At 43.6% G+C, this 25,659-nt stretch overlaps 1 protein-coding gene and 1 long non-coding RNA gene across 8 annotated transcripts in view; one reads left to right on the forward strand and one right to left on the reverse strand.

Moving 5' to 3' along the window:
* LOC146511984 (receptor-type tyrosine-protein phosphatase mu-like) overlaps nt 1–25,659 on the reverse strand; it is a 189,417-nt gene that overhangs the window by 55,489 nt on the left and 108,269 nt on the right. For 3 of the 7 annotated variants that reach the window (XR_014875911.1, XM_085171647.1, XM_085171646.1), the window contains exons 18-21: nt 25,136–25,210; nt 14,051–14,183; nt 9,817–9,849; nt 1,197–1,315 (exon numbers count right to left, since the gene is read on the reverse strand). Coding sequence is in view for 6 of the 7 variants with exons in the window: in XM_085171647.1 (XP_085027773.1) it covers nt 1,197–1,315; nt 9,817–9,849; nt 14,051–14,183; nt 25,136–25,210 (360 nt within the window). In the remaining variant the exon portion in view is untranslated. The remainder of the gene's footprint in view (nt 1–1,196; nt 1,316–9,816; nt 9,850–14,050; nt 14,184–25,135; nt 25,211–25,659) is intronic. The other 4 variants (XM_085171651.1, XM_085171650.1, XM_085171649.1 and 1 more) reach the window with 3 other exon arrangements.
* Nucleotides 12,754–14,172, forward strand: LOC146511985 (uncharacterized). The gene is made up of 3 exons (XR_014875946.1): nt 12,754–12,782; nt 13,107–13,209; nt 14,065–14,172. It is a non-coding gene; the product is annotated as an uncharacterized LOC146511985 (long non-coding RNA).

Consider the following 25,659-nt stretch of genomic DNA (forward strand, 5'->3'; position numbering starts at 1 on the left):
CGTTAGCAGGGCATTAGCATGTTAGCAGTATGTTAGAAGGGTGTTAGGACTGTTTGCAGAGACCACAGCTGTAATCCTCAGTACTCCTTTATGAATCACTTGTACCTGGAGTTTGACCCATGATTTGAAATTGTTGCTCAGTTGTTTAATGAACACTGGGTTTCTATTTTAATAAAAGTCAGAGTTACTAGAGATTTGCAGCACTTCTTTTATAATTTTTTATTGTCACTTGAATCTTTTCTGATTGTATTAGATGATTTCAGTTTCAGACAGTCTTCTTTTTGTGGTCGTAAAGCCACAGACTTTCAGTCGTCTCAGTCTGAGCACTCAGATGGACCAAAACCTTCTCAGGATCTTTGGTCTGGAAGATTTGAGCAGATCAATAAAGAGCATAACTTTTTATTTCAGTTACACTGGTTTGTAGTTTTAGCTTTACTTAATAACCAGAATGATGCTGGAGGAGAGGTCTGTTAGCCTGGTTTGTTGTGAGCAGCTCTTCCCTTGTTGTCGTCTACTGACTGATCCAAAGATGACGTTTGACTGACCTTCTTGTTTTCGGCCGCAGTTACACACCTGAGACTCTCATGGTTAAATTAAATCAGAGGCTCCTGTAAGCAGACATGGTTTCAGGGTCTGTGGTGTTTGATGTCTGTGCTTAATTTAAATCGTCTCCTCCAGGGAGGCGCTCGCAGCTGCACGCCGTGCTCCAGAATAAAGAGGAAGACGGCGAGCAGAGGAGCCTGGGGAGAAGGGTGCCGCCTCGCCCTCTGATGGCCGCTACGCTGCGATAAAACATCGCCTCCTTCAGCTCACGGCAGGAAGGACGCCACCTGCTTGGGTTTGATCTTGTCTTCTTTCAGGTTGGTCGGCGTCCTAAGCCACGCAGCAAAAACATAGGGTTTCACTGTTGCCGTGGAAACCGAGTCAGAACACGAAGTCATGGAATGACCGACCACACCACAGCCTGAGCTCCTCCCACGACTCACTGCTATCGTTTAGATACGGGATTATCACGTCATGAATTATCAGCGATCTTACTTTGAAAGAAAACGTGTCGACTCGGGAAGCGTTTGCAGATCAGTCTGCGTCGTCTGTGCAACCTGTGGGCGAGCGACTCGACTCGAGTCTTTGTCTCACCCGCTTGTCAGAGATAGGATTAGGGATAGCATTTGTGTGCGTCGCGTGCATGTACTCACTGCGTCCGTTCAGCGTGTGCACATGCGTGTCCACCATGGTGGTGTGCTGGGAGTTGTTCACCATCAGGGTCATTTCCTGTCTGGAGCTCAGAGTTTCCTTCCTCTTCTTCGCCAACTTCCTGCCGACACACAAAAAAAGCTGAGGTTTCAATAAAGTTTTCTTCCCTCAAACTCTGATTTCTTTTTTTATTATCTATTAAGGTGGTATGAACAAGGTTGTTTCTCGGCACTTAAGGTGACATGAGAGAGATTTTATAGTTGTATTATCTCCATTAAGGTGAGACAGATGGTGTTTGGGTTTAAGGCGGTATGGAGTAACTTACATTCCTGCTGTGTGAACACTTTTTTTTCTTTTAAGGTGGTAAGAGTTTTCTCTGTGAAGCCACGTGTTAAGGCAGCATGAGCAGATGCTTCTCAGTTAAAGTGGAATAAGTGAGAGTTTCCAATGTGCCATTTGTCTTTTAAGGTGGAATGGAGGCTTTGCATTTGTTAGATCAGCAGGCTCTTAAGGTGGTCTGAATGGAGCTCCTTTAATGAGCCGTACCTAAAGTGGAAGCTGTGCTGTAAACCTGTGAGTTAGTGATGCTTTTTAAATTTACGAGTCATTAAACGTCGCTTGCTGCTCCATCGTTACTCCTCTCACACTCATCACTCCTAACCTCTGAGACATTTTTTCGAATATTTGGTCAAATTTAAAAGCTTGTGAGTGACATCTCAGCTCAAACACCATTCAACTCTTTGATTCTTCTGCAGTTCTTCTGAAAGTGAGACGAGTTTTGTTAGAGTAAATGAGAAGCGATGCTGGGGCTTCACTTTGTTCTGTTTGTGTGTGTGTTGTGTAACCACTGCAGAGGAAAAGCATCTTTAAATGACTAAAGCATCCTCGCATCCGTCCATCGTCTGTATTTTCTCTCTTTCTATTCTGAGTCTGAATAAAGAAAATGCATTTGTCCGATTGCACACAGGCACACACACACACACACACACACACACACACAGGCAGACACACACACACAGGCACACACACACACACAGGCACACACACAAGTGCACACACACACACTGAAAAGTCTAACCCTAACCTGAAAAACGCTGCCATGTAAAAATAAAAGTAAAAGCGAGCTTTTAAACTGGAAGGAAGACATCAGTGAGCGCTGCTGTGAACGCATCGAGGTTAAGATGGAGGACAGCAAAAGCGCCCGAGGCGAGGTGCTGCCCTCCTCCCCCTCATGTCTCATTTCTCTTCTTCTTCTGTGGTTCAGGCAGACAGTAAAAACCTGCAGCGTTTCTTCTTCTCTGATTCAGACCTGAACAAACAAACGTCTGCAGCACAAAATCCTGATTTACTGCAGAAAGACGATGAAAAAGCAGCACGTCTGAGAGGGTCTGTGGCATGGTCCAATCGCATCAGCCGGCTGCTTTAAACAGGCTGCATGAACGAGGCGAAGGGCACCCTGATCACCGTGGGGGTGTCGGAGTCAAACGTCGTCCTGCTTCTGCAGATCTCAACATGGAGCGTCCACGAGGACCTCATGGAGGCGACTGCGGCTGCAGCTGCTGTAACATCATCATCATCAGTCACTCTCTGAGGCCGCCCTGTTAGCGACTTAGCTACGAGCATTTTGGTTTCTGTTTCCACACAGACACCTGCTGACCAATAACACCCAATCAAAACGATTCACCTTTCACTGAGTAAAACAGGAGCTCTGACCTCACAGCAGCCATATTATTGGTCACATGATATCATTAAAAATAATCCAATAGACTCCAACAGACACAGTTCAGATCAGCAGCTGCAGCCACCTGTGTCCACCTGTCAGCCACAGAGGCCACGCCCCTAATAATGCAAACTTTAAGCTTTAGTGCAATTTAAGTGAGTTATAAAATACTGATGTCATGAAATGATCTCCATAGAGACCAATCAGTTCATTTATCAGGCTGCAAACATGATTTGAACATGAAGTCTATGGGGACTGACTCACTGATGCCTCTGCTGGGCGTCAGAGGAACTGCAGGTTCTGGAGCTTCAGCGTTAAGAGGTCGGCAGCGTTAACTTTCCAGTAACTGTACTACATTCAGTAAAGACATTAGCTACAGTCATGTTGTTACGTTCATCACGAGGTTCTGCTGCTATCTGCACAACATCAGTTTGTGTGTGGTAAAGCTGAGAGCTGCTGACCCCAGCCCAGCAGCCAGAGCCTGCATGTAAACAGGTAACACGGCATCTACTGTAAAATCACCATGGCAACCACTCTGAAGTGGCATTAAGCTGTTTTTTATCTTTGCTTTGTGTCGCCGACTTTGCCCATCCATCCGTATACTGCCTATCTCAGGCTCCACCCTCCCCTCACTAGTGAACTGGGCTGGACTGGGACAAGCCCGGGCATTTTGACCAGAGACCGGCCCACCAGGTATTAAAGCCATAAAGCCTTTGAATGAAAACAAACGTCATTGTGACAGTGATGTACACTGTTCTGATGGTACATATGTATCAGTCTAATAAACTTAAACCTGCACCATCCTCCCTGTTCTGGTAATCTAAACAGTACTTAGCCGAAACCCAAAGACTGCTTGGTTGAGTTAACCTCCTGAACTATCTACAACACATGGTGGAAACCTGAAATTAAGACAGAGAAGACTAGAGGTAAGACATGACCATTACTGATATTAAAAATAATAAATAACAGATTTAGTGATATTTTTATAAACGATTTATTTGCCACATCAATAAACAGCACGGCAGGGCAAAATATGTTTTCTAACATGGCAACCTTTAAAAGTGAAAGGAGACAGAGAGACAGGTGAGAAAGAATAAAACTTAACTGACTTTTTGATGGCGTTTTACACAAAGTACTGGTGCAGTATCTAGAAAATGTGGGAAATACTGGCATCATGTACAGTACTTACTTCTGAAGAAATTATGATGGGACCCTGCAACTATGTACAATAATGGATTTCTATACATTTGACATCAGATGAAAACTTTGGTTGTAAGATTTGGATAATTATTTAATAAAAGCTAGAAATTTTAAATGAGAATAAGAAAGTATTTCTCTGTGGCCCCCTCTCCCTGTTAATGCCCTACCTGCCCCCTGGCTAAACTTTGCTAGACCCGCCCCTGCACAGTTACCAGCTGTCAGCTGCTTAGAAAAGGATCCTGGTGTTATTAGTCTCTCAGAAACAGTTCATAACTTCAACTCATCCATGTCACCTAAAAGGTAAACCTGTTTCTCCATCACCTGTTCAGCTCTGATGATTCAGTAAGGACATCTCCTGGTTTCATCTTCATGTTTCCCTCTCACCACATATCCAAACATCATGACCAGCAGCTTTACAGCTGTGGCTCCAGCAAACATCAGCTGATACTAGAAATTAATATTACATAAATTCTAACAACAGCTAATCAAGCTGAAAGGCGCTTCTGCTGTTTAACGCGACATCGGCTGGTTTCCTGTTTCTGGCGCAAAGCGGGAGATAAACAAGCAAGAGAGCCGATCAGCTGATCACTGATCAGTTTCATGATTGAAGTAGCAACAGGAGAAGGAGGGGAGAATGAGAGAAGAAGCTGACAGCGTAAAGACAGAATGACTCCAGCTTTGTGTCTTTTTCATTGTAGCTGAAGTCCGGGACGAATCGCGTTTATTTTCAGCTCAATACGAAACGCGTAATATTAACTCTGAATACCAGAGGATTCAGTTTTTTACGGGACGGTTGGCAACTCTACTAACTAACCATATGAATAAAGTAAAGTTCACCAGTAACATCATAGCACCACCCAGCTGTATAGAAACTCCGTCATGCTAGCTAGTAGCAGTACGAGTTATTGTAACTGACTGTAAAAAGTCAGCACAACGAAAATAAACTAAACTCTGCTTATATCTGACCCAGAGAGACTGCAGGTCATAACTTCTTACCTGAAGCTCATTTTACCTGACACTCGGACCGGCCGCCGCCTCGGGTTTCTCCACCTCCGCCTCCCCTTTCCCCCATCCACCTGCTGGCCTCCACCACTTGCTAATGTTACTGAACCTGTGAAAGCTCCACCACAGCCACTACCAAACTATTGAGTTATTTTTACATGTCTGCCAGCATCTGTCCAATCCGCCACCTTTCACTGTTTACACGGTTACGAAAAAAAGACAACAACAACAAAACATCGGCCCATTTAAAACGAGAAATTACCATCGGCAGCATAGCTGGACTAGCAGTCCAGACTAGCAGTCCAGACTAGCAGTCCAGACTAGCAGTCCAGCTATGCTAGTGAACAAGACCCTCCTCCAACTGGGGACCAACTCATCCCCAACGCGAAGCGGGCACTCCACCCTTTTCCGGCTGAGAGCCATGGTCTTGGACGTGGAGGTGCTGATTCTCAACTCGGCTGCAAACAGCTCCAGCGCGAGCTGCAGGCCAACAGTAGATGAAGCCAATAGAATCACATCATCTCCAAAAAACAAAGGTGAGATCCTGAAGCCACCAATGTGGAGGCCTTTACCACGTGGCTGTGTAGACAAACTATCTATAAAACTATGGACACAACTGGTGACAAAGGGAAGCCCTGGTGTGGTCCAACACCCACCCACAGTCTTAATGACTTAGTGAACCACTATGGGTGCACATGGACTACTCAGGGCTGATCCTCATCCACCCTGGGTGCCACTTTCCTAACTACATCAATAACGTGATGGGCGAGTCACCCCCCTCCTAACCAACTCCATGTCCTCCACTGTAAAAGGTCTGACTATGGGATGGAGGAGATACCGTTCACCACCTGACCTCCCTCCACCTACGGTGTCCACCATCTGGCTCTGGGATAATGAAGTTATGTGGCGATCGTGGCTCAAGAGTTGGGAGTTCGCCTTGTAACCGGAAGGTTGCCGGTTCGAGTCCCGGCTCGGACAGTCTCGGTCGTTGTGTCCTTGGGCAAGACACTTCACCTACCACCTACTGGTGTTGGCCAGAGGGGCGATGGCGCGATATGGCAGCCTCGCTTCTGTCAGTCTGCCCCAGGGCAGCTGTGGCTACACCTGTAGCTGCCTCCACCAGTGAGTGAATGAATAGTGGCATTGTAAAGCGCTTTGAGGGACCAGAAAAGCACTATATCAATGCAATCCATTATTATTATAACCTACCTACTGCATTACTTTGAAGAAAAGTGATGTGTAAAAGGTAACTTTTCTGGTGTAATGACTCAAACATTGAACATCCTCAAAAACTCCATCACAAACAGCTGATGGAGGCTCCAGGACTGACGGTGTAGCTAACACGCCAGTTCCTCTCCATGTCTGTGCAGCTTCTACTTTCCTGCAGATAAAAGCTGACCTTCCTGACCTTTAACCTGCAACCCCCCCCCCCCAACACACACACACACACACACACCTGCAGCTACTCAGACAAGTGAATAGAAAGCGCGAGAGCAGGAGGTAACCTCGCACAAAGAACACACAATGAACCTTTTATAAGTTTGATATGTGATTCCAGCCCTGAGTGTGTGTGTGTGTCTGAGTGTGTGTGTGTGTCTGAGTGTGTGTGTGTGTCTGAGTGTGCGTGCGTGTCTGTGTGTCTGTGTGTGAGTGATGACATCATCAGCAAGGAGTCAGGGATTGATTGATTTATCAACACTTAACATGAACACACATGCTGCATGTCAAGGCTAATCTATGCTAATCTAATGAGCGACAGGACAATGCTGTTAGCGGTAATGGATGTTAGAGTGTCTGTGTGTGTGTGTGTGTGTGTGTGTGTGTGAGAGAGAGTGTGTGTGTGTGTGTGTGTGTGTGTGTGTGAGAGAGAGAGAGAGAGTGTGTGTGTCCTTGTAACGATCATTTGATCAGACAGGTTTATTACAACTGGCTAATTCTATTAACCCTGCTTCACTGCTCACACACACTCTCTCTCTCACACACACACACACACACACACACACACACACACACACACACACTCAGGTCCACATGTGTGTATTATGGTTGAAATCAGCCCTCTGAGCTTCTCGCTGCCTGAATCTTCACAGCTGAGACTCAACACAGGATAAAATAACTGTATGGGGCGATCGTGGCTCAAGAGTTGGGAGTTCGTCTTGTAATCAGAAGGTTGCTGGTTCGAGCCCCGGCTTGGACAGTCTCGGTCGTTGTGTCCTTGGGTAAGACACTTCACCCGTTGCCTACTGGTGGTGGTCAGAGGGCCCGGTGGCGCCAGTGTCCGGCAGCCTCGCCTCTGTCAGTGCGCCCCAGGGCGGCTGTGGTTACATTGTAGCTGCCATCACCAGTGTGTGAATGTGTGTGTGGATGGGGGGATGACTGGTTGTGTGAAGTGCTTTGGGGTCCTTAGGGACTAGTAAAGCGCTATACAAATACAGGCCATTTACCATTTTATTTGCTGATGTTTACGAGCTGAACAGTGTCTACTGTACACAGAGATCATGTTCTCAGTTTCTGGGCTCAGAAGTTCAGAGTCACAGAAAGCTCATCCAGCACTTCCACCTACAATAAACCTGATTAACAGAGATCGACTGCACTCGTTTCATGTTAATTTGCTCTCCTCTCATGGATGACTGTAGGCAGCTGTGTGTGTGTGTAGATCTACACACACACACGGTGACCTGAGGAGGAGTGAGCGCTTCCTGTCTGCCTGAGGAGGCGTCGGTTTGAGATCCGTCAGTTCTAACCTGGAGGGAGAAGCAGGTTTCTCCATCTCGGCGCTCACAGATCAAACAGATGAATATCTCTATTTATACTCGTCCTCCGTCTCATCAGCAAACACCAGCCGAGTGAACAGTACAGAGAAACTCAGCTCAGGCAGCGAGGCCAACTGAAGGAGACACAAAACGCAAGCTCCAAAGACAGCTGAAGACAATCAAGAGAAGAACGGAGCTGGAGTCAAACTCCTCTCTCCTCCACGTTTACCTGTTTGATCTGTTTTTATTTATTTGGATTAACACAAAGACACAAACAGAGATTCAACCAATCACAGCCAAGTATCTGCTTAGAGCCTGTTTAGAGGTGAGCTGCCGAAACATGTGACAGTATTATGGTATTATGCAGTATTTATTTGATGGCTTAGCTAAAGAAAACTCATGGAAGCAGAAGTGAAGCAGATCTGGTTAGAAAGAGTCAGCCTCAGTAACATCCTATAGTATCAGCCTATTATTAGCTTCAATCTAGCATTTCCACTTTAAATTAGATCAATCTATCTTTATTAATTCCATTCAGGATACCAAACAACATCTCTAAAGTTAGAAATATTCTGTCTCAGAGTGACGCTGAAAAACTAGTTCATGCATTTATTACTTCCAGGCTGGACGACTGTAATTCATTATTATCAGGAAGTCCTAAAAACTCACTGAAAAGCCTTCAGTTAATCCAAAATGCTGCAGCAAGAGTCCTGACAGGGACTAGAAAGAGAGAGCATATTTCTCCTGTTTTGGCTTCCTGTTAAATCCAGAATTCAAAATCCTGCTCCTCACATACAAGGTCTTAAATAATCAGGCCCCATCTTATCTTAATGACCTTGTAGTACCATATCACCCTATTAGAGCACTTCGCTCTCGCTCTGCAGGCCTACTTGTTGTTCCTAGAGTATTTAAAAGTAGAATGGGAGGCAGAGCCTTCAGTTTTCAGGCCCCTCTTCTGTGGAACCAGCTTCCAGTTTGGATTCAGGAGACAGACACTATCTCTACTTTTAAGATTAGGCTTCAAACTTTCCTTTTTGCTAAAGCATATAGTTAGGGCTGGACCAGGTGACCCTGAATCCTCCCTTAGTTATGCTGCAATAGACGTAGGCTGCTGGGAGATCTCCTGGAGGTTTCTTCCTCCCCGCTGTCACCAAGTGCTTTATGTCCTCTGTCATGGACACTTGAGTTTGGTCTGTATCTTTTGACTCCTTTGAGCTACCCAGCAGAGGCTTGATGTCCCAAACAGAGGACATCCTGGGCTTTCACTGATATCTCAGCTGTTCTCGTTTCTCTCGGGAGGACAAAGAAAACTGAACTGAGGAGCTCTCCTCATCCTCACCGATGCTGTGTGGGGTTCCTCAGGGTTTGATCCTCAGTGTCTGCTACCATGACAACCATGACAACAAAAGAGTCACGCTTTCGCTCTGCTCCTCAGAGAAGCATCTGACTTTCTGGACGTCCCAGCATCTGGACTCCGTGGTAATGCCGCCTCCACCAACATGTCAGTAAACATCACCCTCATGCTACAGTACACAGGGCTGAGGTCAGAGGTCAGAGTGCATGATGTGGCAGAGGAAACCTCACACCTAAAGCTTAAGGTCGTGTCCCGGGTTACAGGTCAGACTGAAGAAAAAACATGCTCTAAACACCAGGGGCCAAAGGTCAGGAGAGGGGTGGAGACCTGACACTGAGGCATGCTTCTTCTGGTTTCTGGGTTAGGGGTCAAAGGTTAAACCTATGGGTTAGGGTGATCAGATTATAATTACATTACAGACTACAGAGAGGAGGGCTGCTCACAGGTAGATCACCTGTTCAGGGATTAAATATCAAACAATCAGGGTCAGAGGTCAGAGGTTCAGGGTAATCAGGGTTACAGGCAGGACACATTCAGTGTTTCAGCTTTGATGTCAGTGTGAAGGTGAGGGGTCAGAGGTCAAACAGGTTACTTACAGGTAATAAGTGTAGGAGTGATAATTTCTTCGTCTGAGTGGTGGGGGGGCGATGGGGAGTGATGAGATGGAGGGAAAGAAACAGAAAAAGGAAACCACAGATTAATGTCTCAGAGAGAACAGACGGTCACTCTGTGTGAACGAGAGCTGTGATTGGCTGGCACCGGTGTACGAGGGGAGGCTCACGTCTGATTGGTTCAGAGGAGTGTGGTATTTACTCCTCTGTACAGACAGCTACATGGTGGTTAGCCTGGACTGAAACAGAAGAATAACATGCAGTCAATCAGCAGCTCGCGGGGTTCCTCTGGGCTCTGTTCTGGGTCCTCCACATGTTAGTCTGAGCTCACGCTGACACCATCAACACATCGAGATGACGTTTACATCACGCAGTCCACGTCTACATGCATTTAACAGGGTTTTGTTTGTTTGTTTGTTGCATGCGTGGAAACCGAGGCATTGCATCATTAGGGGCGTGGCCTCTGTGACTGACAGGTGGATGGTGACACAGGTAGCTGCTAGCTGTCTGCTAGCTTCCCCTGAATTGGACCTCTGCACTGTGTTTGTGCTGTTTTAATGACATCATGTGACCAATAACAAAGCTGCTGTGAGGTTCCTGTCCTTTTGTACAACTTAGCGCTCCAACCTCTTGTCCAAATACGCCAACGTCTTCTAAAACAAACATAGAGGAACACTTCAAAGCGTGGAGTCTACGTCTGTATTTGTACGACGTGTCAGGCCTGACTCTGTGCTGAAAACAGGAAGCTGCTTTTCAGCGCTCAGCCTCCGGTGTTAGAGAAAAAGTACAAGGCTGAATGTCATGAAAGCAGCGCAGCGTTGGAGTATGACCAAAGGATGAAAGCATTATATCTGACTTTCTTTAAAACTGCGAGGCAGGAGGCTAACCTTGGGAGTCGTCCTTGGGATTTCAGCGCTAAGACGCCTCAGGTTTCTCTGCTTGTGACAGAAATTCACCTCACTGATTCAATCAGCTCTCTCTGCTGTCTGAGTCACTGCCGGCACAAAATGCAAGCTTTCAGGGGTTCAAAGGTCATCGTGCGTTTGGCTTGTTTTGTGGTGTTTGGAAATGGAGCAGCTCCCGATGAGTGCAGAAGCTTTTCTTCAGCATCCTCGCTCTCACCGATGCACCCGTGCACATCAACAGCTGCAGGCAGATTCATCAGCATCTGTCACTGGGCAGCTTGAAGCCCGACGACAGGAAGCGGCGGTGCTGGGGACGTCTGAGAGCCGCGGTCTCATCACTCTGCATTACTGCTTCAACATCCAGCTTCCTGTTTTCACGCCCGCTGTAATGAGTCTGACCCCCGTTTGGTCACAGAGTGGAAATCAAACGCACCCTGTCAACATTAAAAACCTCATTAGAGGCCGAGCAGCCGTCTCGTTTTCTCTCTCTCTCTAATATCTGTGAGGGAGATCAGAGCTCGATCGACCCAACACATGAGTGCGACTCAAACTGGGCGCACACACGCTTTAGAAGAAGTGTGTGTGTGCGTGTGTGAAGTAAAAAGTGTGTGCCTGCGTTGCCTGAAGCCATTCAGCTCGAGGCGACTCTGAAAAAAAGAATAAAATGCTCTTTCATCTAAATTTCTCTCTTATCTTTGACGTTCTACAAACACAGAAGCTTTTCTGTCTGTGTTTAAGTGTGTGTGCAGAATAAATCATGTGTGTGCGCTGTGTGTGTTAGTGTGTCCCAGTGGGGCCGTGTGTTTGATGTTGGAGAATAAAGTGGGTCCAGATACAGTTTAATGGTGATTACTGCTGCAATCTGCTCCATTATTCATCCTCATTTTCCTCAGTGTCACCGCCAGCACGCCACCGCGTCTTTGATGTCCAGCTACGCTCCACGTACAAAACACCGTCCTCCTCTCTGACTTCCTGGAAATCTCACGCTCATCAGAAGGTCCACACGCCACTCATTTAACCCCGCAGTGCAGCAGATACCCCCGCTCTGTGGACGCCACCATCTACAGGCCCCATCGTCCACGTGCAGCTCTCACAGCAACAGACCCAAACAGTCACACTGGGATCAAATCAAACTGGGATCAAATCAAACTGGAACCTAACCCTAACCCAATCAATAGACCTGAACAATCAGGAATCGAGTGACCAATCAAAAGAACGGAATTGAAATGACATCATTTAACAAAGTGTTCTGATTTTGAAAACTAATTCTTAAAAACTCAATCTCAGAGGTCAGATCATACTGGGATCATACTGGGATCAAGTCAAACTGGGATGAAATCAAACAGGAATCAAATCACACAGCTTTAAGCTCGTTATTTTGAGGGTGGACATGTTATTAGACCTGCACACGAGGAAAGGAACACGGCAGATCTGCTGCACCTGACACACATGTAAGGCTGAATGTTTACATACAACATCCATGTGATTATTAACATGTGACATGCTGCTGAGTGGTGAAGCCAGCGAGAGACAGATGAGGAGACGAAGGTTACAGGAATCAGTGTGTGTGTCTGTGTGTGTCTGTGTGTGTGTGTGTGTGTCAGGGTCCTGGGTCTCCTGACCCAGCATGTTTAGTTCTTTGTGCTTTTTGTATTATTGTACTTGTGAGTTATTCTATGGTTTCTAGTTTCGATCCCTTCATGTTTCTGTGTGTCCCCTCTGTTCTGTGTAAGTCTGTCTGCATGTTTGAGTTTCCCTCTGTGTCTTTCAGTTCTGAGAGTCCTCTACCTTATGGTTTGTCTCTGTGTTTCTTAGTTGCTGTCTCCACCGTGTTCGCGTCTCTGTGTGATACTTCCTGTTTTACTTTGAAGGTCCGTGTCTTATGTGAATGCGTCCTGCTTTGCTTGTCTCGTCAGTCCTGATTTCTCCCAGCTGTGCCCTCCTTCTGTGTCTCATTCCCCTCGTTACTTCCCAGTGTATTTAAACAGGGTTTAAATACACTGGTCGACAGTGTCGCGTCGTCCCTCATGCTGTGTGGATCTCCCTGTGAGTTTAGTTTGTGACTTTCCAGTTTAGTTTGCTTTGCTTTGTATGACTTTCTCCTGCCAGCAAATAAAGCTGAGTTCTTTGTGTTTAAACCTCGTGCCTGAGTGCCTGCATTTTGGGTCCACCTCCTTCCTGCCGCACAGCGATTCATGACAGTGTGTGTGTGTCTGTCTGTGTGTCTGTGTCTGTCTGTGTGTCTGTGTCTGTGAGGAGAAGAGTTTGTAACATTGTGTGTCTGTGTGTCTGTGTGTGTGTGTGTGTCTGTGAGAAGAGTTTGTAACATTGTGTAATATTTGTTTAATAGATTGTGTAATTCTGCTTTAGAGGTTCGCAGAGCAAATGCTGACTCAGCACCCAGCAGGTGATTGGATATGACAGGTGGTGTAATGATGGAGCTCCTTAGTGGAGCCGTCAGCAGGCTGAGCAGGTAACTACAGCTTCACAAACATGGTGAGAGCAGCACTGGTTCACCCTGTATGTCAGGGTCAGAGCTTCATCACCACACATCTGAAGGTTTCTCCGTCATCACTGTGAGCCACGCTGGGAACAGCTTCCTGTGAAAGCTGACAGTCCACAGCGTGCTCTTTGCTGACGATACCTGGATGTTCCCTCTGACCATCAACTGCTCAGTAAATTCTTTGAACTGCAGTTTATGTGATGCCAACATCTCATCTTTGAGGTGTTATTATCGGCCTCAGATTAGACTGACACATTTACTCTGGTCACAAAGCCTTTTAGCTAAGATCAGACTTTCTCTAATCGAGCTGCAGTTCGTTAGATGTCACTGACATCACCAGTGCTGCTGGACTCAGGGGCACCTGTGGACCTGCTCGTTTTATCAATAAGCTTCCTCAGCCGGTCGGTTCAGGTCTGGTTTTCATCTCTGAATCGTAAGGCTTGCTCACAGAAATGTTAGTACTAAATAAAGTTTCAGAATGTAACAACGCACCCATCAGTAGCTAGTGTCATTATCAACCAAGTTATTACCGATATATTGAACTAAATCAGCTGCGAGTATCTTTGCCATTAAGGTCCACAGCAGGTCATTGATGGTCATTAAATTCACCATCCTCATAGTAAAATCAGTGAAATGGATTTCAGCTGTTAAACTAACACATTGAGAAGCAGGGACCAGAGTGAATCCTCTAATTCAGTCTTACACTCAGTAAACTGTAAAAACCAGAGCAGTGAGAAACTACGACGGACTCTTAAAGCCCAGTGTCCTACAGTTGCAGGCTGTCTTGTTTCCGTGTTTGTGATTTCCTTACCGTTTCTTCATCAGCAGGATGACTCCCAGGAAGATAATGATGAACAGCAGGATGCCGGCGATGGAGCCGGCGATCTTCACCGTGTGGTCCGATTGTTTCTCCTGCTCCGGTTCTGGTTTCCTGGTCGCAGTGCCTGAAAACCGCGAAGCACAGAGTGGACCGTTAGCTACTGTGTGCTGATCCCAGCCAGCCTCAGTCCTCGCCGTGCTGCTGCAGACGCCCACCATCGCCTCACGCTGTAGCATCCACAGGAACCCGTGGTAGCCAGCACCTAACAAGATCTCTGATACCATGTATGCATCATGTATCTATGGCATAGTAAATATCACTGTTGAATAAACTTTCCATGATTAACTGTAATCAAATCAGTAATAACCAGCAACACCACGTTTACTGCGCCCACCTGCTCCAAAAATGACTCTGCTGCATTTAAATGACAGCGCTTCGCAAATCATAGCCTGCCTTACAGTTATCATTCGAAACAGCAGAACCAATCACAGCGGCCGTCTCAGAACAGTTCTCACTGGTTCTGTTCTGTGGTTCTGGTCCAGCTGCTGGTCTGAGAGAGGCTGACTGCCCTGAAGGAGGCACAGATGATGTGTGAGGGAGTCCTCCTGCTCTGACTGTATAATGTGATGGGATGTCAGTCCCATGGAAAACCCATTAACCACTGTGTGTGTGTGTGTGTGTGTGTGTGTGTGTTCAGGTGTAATATCCTTCCAGGTGACTCAGTAGATGAGAAACATTCAGGACACCACGTCGCTGTCGAGCGCTGTAATGTGTCATTTCAGACATAGCCCACTTTTCCAATCACAGCTTGACAACTGCCATCACTCACCCTTTGAGTGTGTGTGTGTGTGTGTGTGTGTGTGTGGGGCGAGGGGTTTCAGCACGTCTGCTCTATGAAGACATTGAGTACAATTCAATTCAATTTTATTTAAACAGCACCAAATCAGAACAACAGTCGCCTCACTTTGTTTCATATTGTAAAAAAGGCAGTCCTACATATTTGTTTGATATAGAAGAGAAGAGAATAGAAGAGAAGAGAATATCTGTGGGGACGTCCGGTGAAGATGGTTGGCTAGAACAGTGTTTTCAACCTTTTTTGAGTCAGGGCACATTTTATAGATTAAAAATATCCTGTGGCACTCCACCAACCAAACTTGTTCCACTGTAGCCTAATACAGTTTATATAATGGCAAGTTATTCTCTCAGTTTGTTTATACTCAGTGTGAAACCTGGTCTAGATGAACACAAAGATGATATTCTGGCAGGAAATGAAGACCCAAATTCAACAAAGTTTTGACGAAGTTTACCAGCAGACCTAGCTCCTGTGTTGGATGATGTTGTGCGAATGGTCTTGGAAACGAGCGCCTCGCGGTGCAGAAAACAGTGCGTGACAATAACATCTTGGTGTATCGCTTTCACTCTGCAAACGAAACCTTTGGTGCGCCCGACCATGGCTGCTGCTCTTTTTTCTCACTTAAGTCGTTCTTGTTCAAGATATTCGGATGCAACCCGAAAAATTTCCTCTCCTGTTGTTTTTTCTGGCAGACCTTGCAAAATAGAAAGTTTTCTCTGATGGAGTCTCCATCCACAAAACGCTCATTGGCCAAGAGTTGGGAATGTCCACTAATGTCCGTAGACTCATCAAGTTGCATTGCAAACTTCCCACTGAAGCATATCTTCTCCAAAACCACACTTTCAATGTCTGCAGACATGTCATCGATGCGTCTGGCAGCTGTGTTATTTCAGAGCAGGACTCTGCCTATTTCTTTAACTACATCAGGGCCCAGCATCTCATTCACAAAGGCATTGCAGGCAGGTAGTACAAATGTCTCTGCTACGGTGTGTGGGTTTTTGGATTGGGCTATAACTTCGCTACTAAGTAGCTAGCTTTGAGAGCTCTTTTAGACGCCTTTGTGTTTTTTATCATTAAAGTTATTTTTCAGAAAATACATGCGTTGTTATGGTTGCTATGCAGTTGGCTTTGAGTGAGCCACTTGTGCTTTCTCAATGTTCTCTTCATGTCCAAACAACATCTTGCTACTCGCTTAATTTTCACTGAACCCCCACAAATTATACATCAAAACGTAGGTATTCTTACTGCCTTTCAGAAAATGTCACTATCATTGTTGTGGGATTTATAGAATTTTGGCAAATCTCCTCAGAGCAACACCAAGTCTGAAAACTCTCCATAGAAAGTCAATGGAGAGTTTGTTCAAAATCGCCACTGAAATTCTCTAATGAGGCGCTTTTTTGAATCGTCATATCTCCTTAATGAAGCAAAGTTAAGACATGAGGCTTGTGCCAATATATCTTCAGACACTCCTGACGCTTACAATTCAATTTTTTTCTCACCTATTACCATTTGGCCATGAATTACGTTTGTTTGAGGGTAGGAAATTGGTCCTTCGCTCAGATTTCTTCAGATTTCCAACTCTGGAAATGAACCACTTTTTTCTCTCGTCATATCTTTTTTGATGGATTTCCACAGAGACCTGAAAATTTCCATGACTGTTCACCAAAGCCTGCTGTCTCTTACGGTGAAAGAATGATGTCGATGCTCCAAATAGATTTAGAGTTTCAAAGCGTTGTTTGAGGGCAGGTCAAGGCAGTTTTCGCTTTGCCTCTACTCAGTTATGGTGCATTACAAGTCAAATATCTTCAATAATTCATATTTTAATGATAAATAGTCAACACCTGAAGATTCACCCATCTCTTCTGAACAAAACGGTGTAAGAATGACTGTTCTAGCCCCTACGGTTAGGAAATTATGGCCATTTACTTGAGGGGAATCCTCACTATGAGAAATAGACATCCTGTCTCTGTGCTGCGTGTGTGTAAAAACAGGTACACCTGTTTTGGCGGGAAAAAATACACAGCCTCTCTGATTGGTGGATTCAAATTTAGCAGCTCCAGGCTTTTTGACTGACCTAGAAACATACAGGAAACACTGTATGTACAACCCCTGTTTGTTCACTTGCTGCTGCTACTGATGCTGCTGCTGCTGTTGTGTGTGTGTTTTTGTGTGTTACAGAGAGAGAGGGAGACCCTTTTGCAGCATCTCATTGTAGGAATGACATTGAATATATTCAGACTGGTCGACTGGCATTGATCCTGTGTGTGTCTGTCTGTGCATGTGTGTTTATGAAATTACAATTATAAATATGTGTCCATATTTGTAATTGTGTATATCTGCTTGCTCTTTTTTCTTGTTGTCTTTTTTTAATTTCTGCCAATTTGTCACAGTTGAACAACAAGTAGTTTTGTAACCTAAGCATGTTCAGATTTTTTCAGCTTTCCATTTTGTATTTCCAATATTTCTATGTAAGTTATTACTATTCTGCTAAATCATAGTTTTTCTGTTAAGTTATAATATTTCTGCCACTTTTCAGTGTTTGTGCTAAATACAGTATTTCTGCTATTTGATAGTATTTGTGCTATAGACTGCAAAACTTATATATAGACTGCAAAAATCCTGTCTCTCTCTGTGCTGCGTGAGTGTGAAAACAGGTGCACCTGTTTTGGCGGGAAAAAGTACACAGCCTCTCTGATTGGTGGATTCAAATTGAGCAGCTCCAGGCTGTTTGACATATCTAGAAACATGCTGCCGAGACTGTTATGAGTCCCTGTTCACTTGCTGCTGATGCTACTGTGTGAGCATGTGTGTGTGTGTGTGTGTGTGCGTGCGAGACAGAGAGAGAGAGAGAAAGAGAGAAAGCCTTTTTATGGGAGCATCTCATTGTGAGATTCAAATTCAGTATATTTAGACTGGTTGACTGAATTGGATCTTGTGTGTATCTCTCTGTGCATGTGTGTTTCCATATGTGTCCATATTTGTGATTGTGTGGCTGTTATTTATTTATTTTTGCCGATTTTTTTTTCATTTAACAAGTATATTTGAGGGACCCTTAGCATGTTCAGCATTTTTTCAGCTGTCCATTTTGCTTTTCCAATTTTTCTATTTAAGTTATTACTATTGTGCTAAATCATAGCATTTCTGCTGCTTTTTAGTATTTCTCCTAAATCATACTATTTCTGCTATTTTATAAGATTTGTGCTAAATATAGTATTTCTGCTAAAACATAGTATTTCTGCCAAATATAGTATTTCTGATTAATTATAGTTTTTCTACCAAATCATAGTACAGTATTTCTGCTTTTTATAGGATTATTGCTTAATATAGTATTTCTGCTTAATTATAGTATTTCTGCTATTTTAGAGTATTTGTGCTAAAACATAGTATTTCTGATTAATTATAGTTTTTCTACCAAATCATAGTACAGTATTTTTGCTTTTTATAGGATTTTTATAGGATATTTATATTGCTTAATATAGTATTTCTGCCATTTTAGATTATTTGTGCTACAACATAGTATTTCTACTAAATGTAGTATTTCTGGGTAATCATAGTATTTTGATATATTTCTGGCAGGTCCCCAGGGAGTCAATCCTCTGTGAGGATTGTAATATTCAAATTTACATATCAGGGCCTGCATGGCTTCCCAGCCAGCCAATCGTATCTGAGGGCTGGGACATTAAAACTGTGTCATATATCTCTAATAATTCATATTTTTATTTTAAATAGTCAACACTTAAGGATTCCCCCATTCCTTCTGAACAAAACGGTGTAAGAATGACAGTTCTAGTAATTCTGGCCTTTTGTTTGAGGGGAATCCTCAATATGACAGTGTGTGTGTGTGTGTGCGTGTGTGTGTGTGTGTGTGTGTGTGTGAGAGAGAGAGAGAGAGAGAGAGAGAGAGAGGGAGAGAGGGCATCATCTCATTGTTGAATAAAAATATAATATATTCAGAATGGTTGACTGGCATAGACCCTGTGTGTGTGTCTCTCTCTGTACATTTCTGTATCCATATTTGATTTTGTGTTTATCTATTGTTTTTTTCCCCCAAATTTACTTTTATTTATTTATTTTTTTCACAGGTGAACAACAATTCGTTTTGAGGGAGCTTAACCATGTTCCGTTTTTTTTCAGCTTGTCATTTTACTTTTCTAGTATTTTCACTTAAGTTATTACTATTCTGCTCAATCATAGTATTTGTTCTAAATCATTGTTATTATGCTATATTGTAGTATTTCTGCTAAATCATAGTATTTATACTATATTATATTTTTCTTTCTAAATATAGCATTTCTGTTATATAATTGTATTTCTGCTATGTTATAATATTTGTGCTAAACCAGAGTATTTGTGCTGAAACATAGTATTAATTTAAAATTACAATATTCATAGTTCATCACAGTGTCTCTGGAAAATCACATTATTTCTGCTATGTTGTACTATTTTTCTAAATCATAGTGTTTCTGTTTGAGTATTTTTGGTTAAATATATTCTTTATGTTATCTTATACTATTTCTCCTAAATTCTTGTATTTTTGAGAAGTTATCATGTTTGCCAAGTATTATGTTTATTGCAGTTCTGCTAAGTTATTACATTTTAGCAAAGTTCCTTTGCTTCTGCAAAGTTTTTACAATTTCTGCAACTTTTCAGCTTTTTCAGCTAGTTTTAGCAGACAGCTTCAGCTTTAAAGCATCCACACAGCATTTTCGCAGGAATTCTAGTTAATTTAATGTTGAAACAATGCATTGCAAAACAAGGTTTGCACATGTCCTTGGAAGTGAAGATGCTTTGCTGGCTGCTGTGACACTACCAAAATTTAAGTTTCGTTGGTTACATGACCAGGCGCGGAAGGACCCCGCAAAGGGACGTCTGTTGGTAGAGTGTCGAAAACTTCTCCCTGAGCAAGATCAGCTACAACCAGGTGCCGGCACCACCAAAACAACACAGCACCCGGGTTCTAGCAAAGAGGATCTTCTCCTTTGAAGAAAATGAGGACATATATGCCACTGTTGAAGCTGAGGTAGCCGAGTACCTCAAATCAGGAGCAACAAAGTTAGACTCTCTGAAGCATTTCCCAATGATAAAGAAACTCTTTCTTAAACTTAACACAGCCACTCCTTCAAGTGCCCCAGTTTAAAGGCTTTTCAGGCTGGGAAACCTGATTCTCACTCCAAAGAGGAACAGGTTGTCCGATCATAAGTTTGAGGAGATTCTCCTCTTGAGGTACAAGTGTTGGTTTGATGGAAGTTGAGTAGTGCTGATATGATGATGATGTGTTGCCTTCAGTGGTGCTCTACAAGGTCAAGCATGTTAATATTTCCAAGTGAAACTTAGACCACTGAAGCACTTAAAATGCAATTATATTTTATTTATCTACATGGCCAGTATGGAGGAAATATTATTTTGGTTTGACTGTTTATGAGGCTGAAGATACTTATTATTTATTTGATTTCTCTTCCCTTTCCTGAAAATACTTTTATTACTGAACATGAGGTCTCCAGTTGGCACAGTTCAGCAGTTGAGTTTACAAAGAATGGACAAACCTCACTGTGTTTATGTTAAACCATTTTTGCACTATATGTTTTGCACTTTCATACCTACAGCTCCTAAATGGTCTGAGGCACAGTTTAATGTTGGCACTGCTAAAAGCATACTTTCTCCCCATTTAAATGGCAAAAATAAATACATCTTTCAAAAGTTTCAACACACTGTATATCGTGTTTTGTGATCCACTGCTTCTTCCTAGTGATACTACGTACAATGACTAGATTTATAGCACTGCTGTATCAACCCCAAAATGATGTGTTTGCATTTGTAGAGGGTTGAAACAATAGAAAAAGATTAAAACAGACTGGTAAAAAAGTGTCACATAAAACAAACATTGTTAGTTTCTAATATAGTTTCATTTATTTCATCATTAACTTGCACTCACACTGCCATTTTAACCATTTTAGGTTCAGGTCATTAGGTGGCACAGTGCACTTGTGGCAGGATACTGCTAACATGTAAGCAAGCTAGAAGACTGGCATCCTTGCTGGGGATCCAGTTAGGGAAGCAACACAAACCAAAAACCAAAGTTACTTTCCCTAGTAACTAGTTACTTTGAAAGTAACGAGTAACTTAAAGTAACTGAGTTACTTTTGATAGCAGTAACTAGTAATCTAACTAAGTTACAAATTTAAAGTAACTTACCCAACACTGCTCATGTATCTGTATTTGTTTTTTTCTTCTAATCTTCTTCTTATTTGTATTTGGCTGTGCTGATTTGTTGCTGTTTGTATTCCAAAATAAAAAAAATCAATAAATCTTTTTTTATTAAAAGAAAGAGTAGAATAGAATACATCTTTGTTGTCACTGTTACCAGAACAATGAAACAGTTTGACATCTCTCTGTTAGCAGCATGTAGATTTTTACATTAAAATTCCTTTAGGATAAGAGAAGAAAAAAATAACCTTAAACTCTAAGAGGTACCTACACAGGGAACATATGTAGTAACATAAGTATTTAGACAGTTATGTAGATAGATGGACGATAGATGATAACAAGTAAGACTGGTTTCTGAGTTTTACAGCTGGGGTGGACGAGGCTAAGCATCAGGCTTTCAAATGAATTAAAAGTCTGTCTGGGTCTTTGGTTGATTAATAGGCTGGTGTGAAAAATTGCTGCCACACCTCCCCCTCGGCCTGTGCTTCGAGGTTTCTGGTAGTTAGAATGATTCGGGGGTGTTGATTCATTTAAACTAACATAATCATCCTGCTGCAACCAGGTTTCTTAAGGCAGAGTAAATCGATTTGTTGATCTCTATTAAGTCATGTACTAACAGAGACTTGGAGGAGAGAGACCTAATATTTAATAATCTTCATGTCTGATCTATGAAACCAGTTCAGCTGCAGTTTACTGAACTGGTTTCTTTTATTTTCTGTTTTCATTTCGTCTCTTCAAGGTCAGACGATCTCGACTATCAGCTCCCTCCTGTTTCATCACACACACACACACAAACACACACACAGACAGTATCCCCCCTTGGAGGCAGAGAGCTGCTGTTTTCAGTTTAAAGGCTATCAAAACACTGCTTTGAAGACAGAATTTATCTGTGTGTGTGTCTCCTTGTGTGTGGCGTGTGTGTAGTTTGTATGTATGTGTTGTTGCATGTGTGTCACAGCAGGCCATGGAGAAGCTGTTTTTATGTGAAAGTGAAGCTGTTTTCTGCTTCAGGGCTTCAGCCAGTCACGCTGCGTGGGAGGTGTGTGTGTGTGCTTCAGTGTGTGGATACAAGGCGAACAGCTGTTAGTATTTGAGGACTGCTGGTAGCACACACACACACACACACACACACACACACACACACACACACACACCAACTGTGTGTGTGTTGAAAGTTTCCACCTTCAGGCTGGTAAATATTTAAATGTAATTTTCTGTGAGTTGTGAATCTGTGTGTGTGTGTGTGTGTGTGTGTGTGTGTGTGTGCATGTACCTGTTCAGTCCACACACGCACACACACTCACACAGACTCACAGACACACAATCATGGCTTTTCCCTCCCTGAGGTTTATCTCCAGATGATGTAAACTCTTCCTTGTTTCTGTGTTGTGTTGATATTCTTGGACTCGAGCAGTGCAGCTTAGCATGACTCACAGTGAGAATAATCCTTCTGTGTGTGACTCTGGGACTCTCAACAGACCTTCGGCCTCACACACACACAAGCTGTGTCCCAATTCATAGACCACAGGCTTTGGAGGAGCAGGCCTTCACGGTCTAGGTGGGCCGGATGGGCTGGAAGTAAACGGCTGTGAAATGGGACGGTCCAGACTTCAGATTTGCGTCACCGCTGCCTCGGTGGAGTTTAACCCTTTAAAGCCGGTCAGAGCGGGCACGCTCCGTTTTGCATAACTATTTTTAAATCCCGGTAGCTCTGCAACCACGTGAGCTAGCGCAATAATTTTGTTGCATATAAAACCGGAGGAGTTGTACTTACATCTTATGCCATCAGCTTGTCCTCGGTCACAGTTTCCTTCCACATATGGCTTTGCAAAAACTGCATAAAAAGCACTTGCAGCAACAAAAACATAATATTCCAGAAACACGCTTTGCCGATCCGATCAGCTTTTTGTAACACTTCCTACGTCCATCAGCGCGAACTATCGCATGTTCGCCATGACCTGCCCGAAACCGGAAGTGACGTCATTTTGCGAAAATGTAGTTTTTTACTATCAGGGCCTCATGAGCCTATACTGGTGTTTTTAAAAGTTATGTTTGACTTTATGACTTTCTGTGTGGTTTCTGGGATGCTTAGGACTCATATTGCACTGCTGGAAATAGTTTATTTTGATGCATATGCTGCTTTTTTGCAGATTTGCATTATAATATTCATTTTCATTTCGTTTCGTTTCGTTTTCGTTTAGTTTCAGTATATGAAAATTGGTGTATTTCAAAAATAAAACTATGAAGACATTTAAAATAAATTTCCTGTGGTGGGAAACTATCTTGTGCAACTTTTTTGTATTTACAGTTTTGAGGGATAAGCCTCTTAAATTTCTCTAACTAGAAATATATGTTAAAAAAACAAAAAAAGGTTTTCAATTTTTTTGTCGTTTATTGCACTTTTTTGCAATTTATGTAATCACTATGCACTTAACGCATACATATTATTAAAAGTTGGGCTATAATGGTTGTATTAATGTATATCAACTTGAATTGCTCCCAAAAATGGCACTACAACATGTAAAAATATAATATAAGCTCTGGCGGACTTGGTTCTATGGTAGGTCTTAAAGGGTTAATAAACTCGGCCGTCTGCTCATTGCTATCTAAAATATAACAGGATACTGGCGTAAACTCTCGACCATCTCACACTTCTGTTTAATCAGTTTGACGTTTATTCAGCTGTGTGAAAACTAAAACTTTAATCTCAGCCGAACCGATTTATCAAGGAACAAAGAAAACACTGAAAAAAGCCAAAAATTTAAATTTTTAAGTTATCTGAGTGACTTATATATCACATTTACGTAGCGAAAGACCGCGGGGGGTTTGAAAACGATGTGCCGGGAGTTCGCTGTTCTTGACGGCTTTAGTGAGCCTCGAGCTTCGAGCTGGTGGGTAACAGACGTCTCCGAAAACGTCGGAGCACTTTTGCAAATATGCAATGTCTTGATAAACCAAGCAGATATTTGAGGTTTACACAGCTACATTCTCGCCTGAAAATATGTTAAACGTTTATTTTGTGACCCAGAAAGAATAATAAGAGTCATTTTAAACTTAGTAGCAGCCGTCATTGTTGGAAACTGGAATTGGCTGGGCCGCGCTATGAATTCTGGGATATGGTGGGCCACGAAGGATATACCCGACCCATCCTTCAAATCTGGGGAAAAGGGGGACACATACCTACAGAGCCTCTGCAGCCGTCGTCTGACCGCCTTGCTTCTACAGAACCTGCAGCGCGTTATTGTAATAATAATAATGGATAGCATTTATAAAGCGCTTTTCAAGGCACCCAAAGCGCTTTACAATTCCACTATTCATTCACTCTCACATTCACACACTGGTGGAGGCAGCTACAGTTGTAGCCACAGCTGTCCTGGGGCAGACTGACAGAAGCGAGGCTGCCATATCGCGCCAATCGGCCCCTCTGGCCATCATCAGTAGGCGGTAGGTGAAGTGTCTTGCCCAAGGACACAATGACCAGGACAGAAAGAGCAGGGGGATCGAACCGGCGACCTTCCGGTTAGAGATTAGCAGGACCCTGCGGTTCCATGAATGCTTAACACGAGAATAGGAAGTGCTGTTACCTTCAGCTGAGACCTGAGCTGACGGACCTGCAGCTGGGTGGCGGCAGTAGATCCAAGCAGGGTTCGGTCATCAACTGCCGCATTGTTAGCTCGGTGCCCTCTGCTGGACTGACTATGAAACACAATTCTACAGCTTTTGGGCTGATCTGAGATTTTTAAAGATGGGAATAACTGCAAATCAAACGATGACAGAGTCGCCTCCATCTTTGTTCAGATGTGTTTCGGGGTCATTTATTTTACTTTGATTCGGGCTGAGTGTGAGGCGTCACAAGCCAAACAGTCAGAAAGACCACAACATCATTTCCTGTTCAGTCATGTTTGAGCTCCACAGACATGAGCGCCTCTCTTATTGGAAATTATTCATCCAATAAAGCCATTAAAGCCAGAGATTCCAGTCAGTGTGAGTCTGTGTGTGTGCAGCGTGTGTGTGCTGACCTGTTAGCTGCTTGTCGCCTGCTGCCGGGGCGATGCGAATGTAGGGCGTGGTGAGCTGGGTGACGATTATAGCGGCTATTCATCCAGGAAGGCATGCAGACAGACAGAGAGAGAGAGAGAGAGGGCAGGTCTGTACTGCAGCAGAAACATTAGTAACACACAGCGCCCTGCTCTCCTGTCACACGCTAACACAATGCTAACACAGCGCTAACACAATGCTAACACAGCGCTAACACAATGCTAACACAGCGCTAACACAATGCTAACACAATGCTAACATAGCACTCAGAGTTTGTGACTCAGAGTCGTGTCCTCATTTTGACCCAGTGCTTCCACCTGCTGTCTCTCATTATCATTGTTATCAATAAAGCAGGAAACCCTGCACTCATCTGGGTTTAAAGTTACTTGAATGCTCTGATCGTGTGAAGAATTCTTGGTGGCAGCTTTAAACTGCTGATCGGCGTCTCTCCGCTTGCAGCTGAGCTCGAGCCGAGCAGCTCCACGTCCTGCCCTCCTCCTCCAGA

This window comes from Neolamprologus multifasciatus, chromosome 9 (genome assembly GCF_963576455.1).
Source record: "Neolamprologus multifasciatus chromosome 9, fNeoMul1.2, whole genome shotgun sequence".
Lineage (NCBI taxonomy): Eukaryota > Metazoa > Chordata > Actinopteri > Cichliformes > Cichlidae > Neolamprologus > Neolamprologus multifasciatus.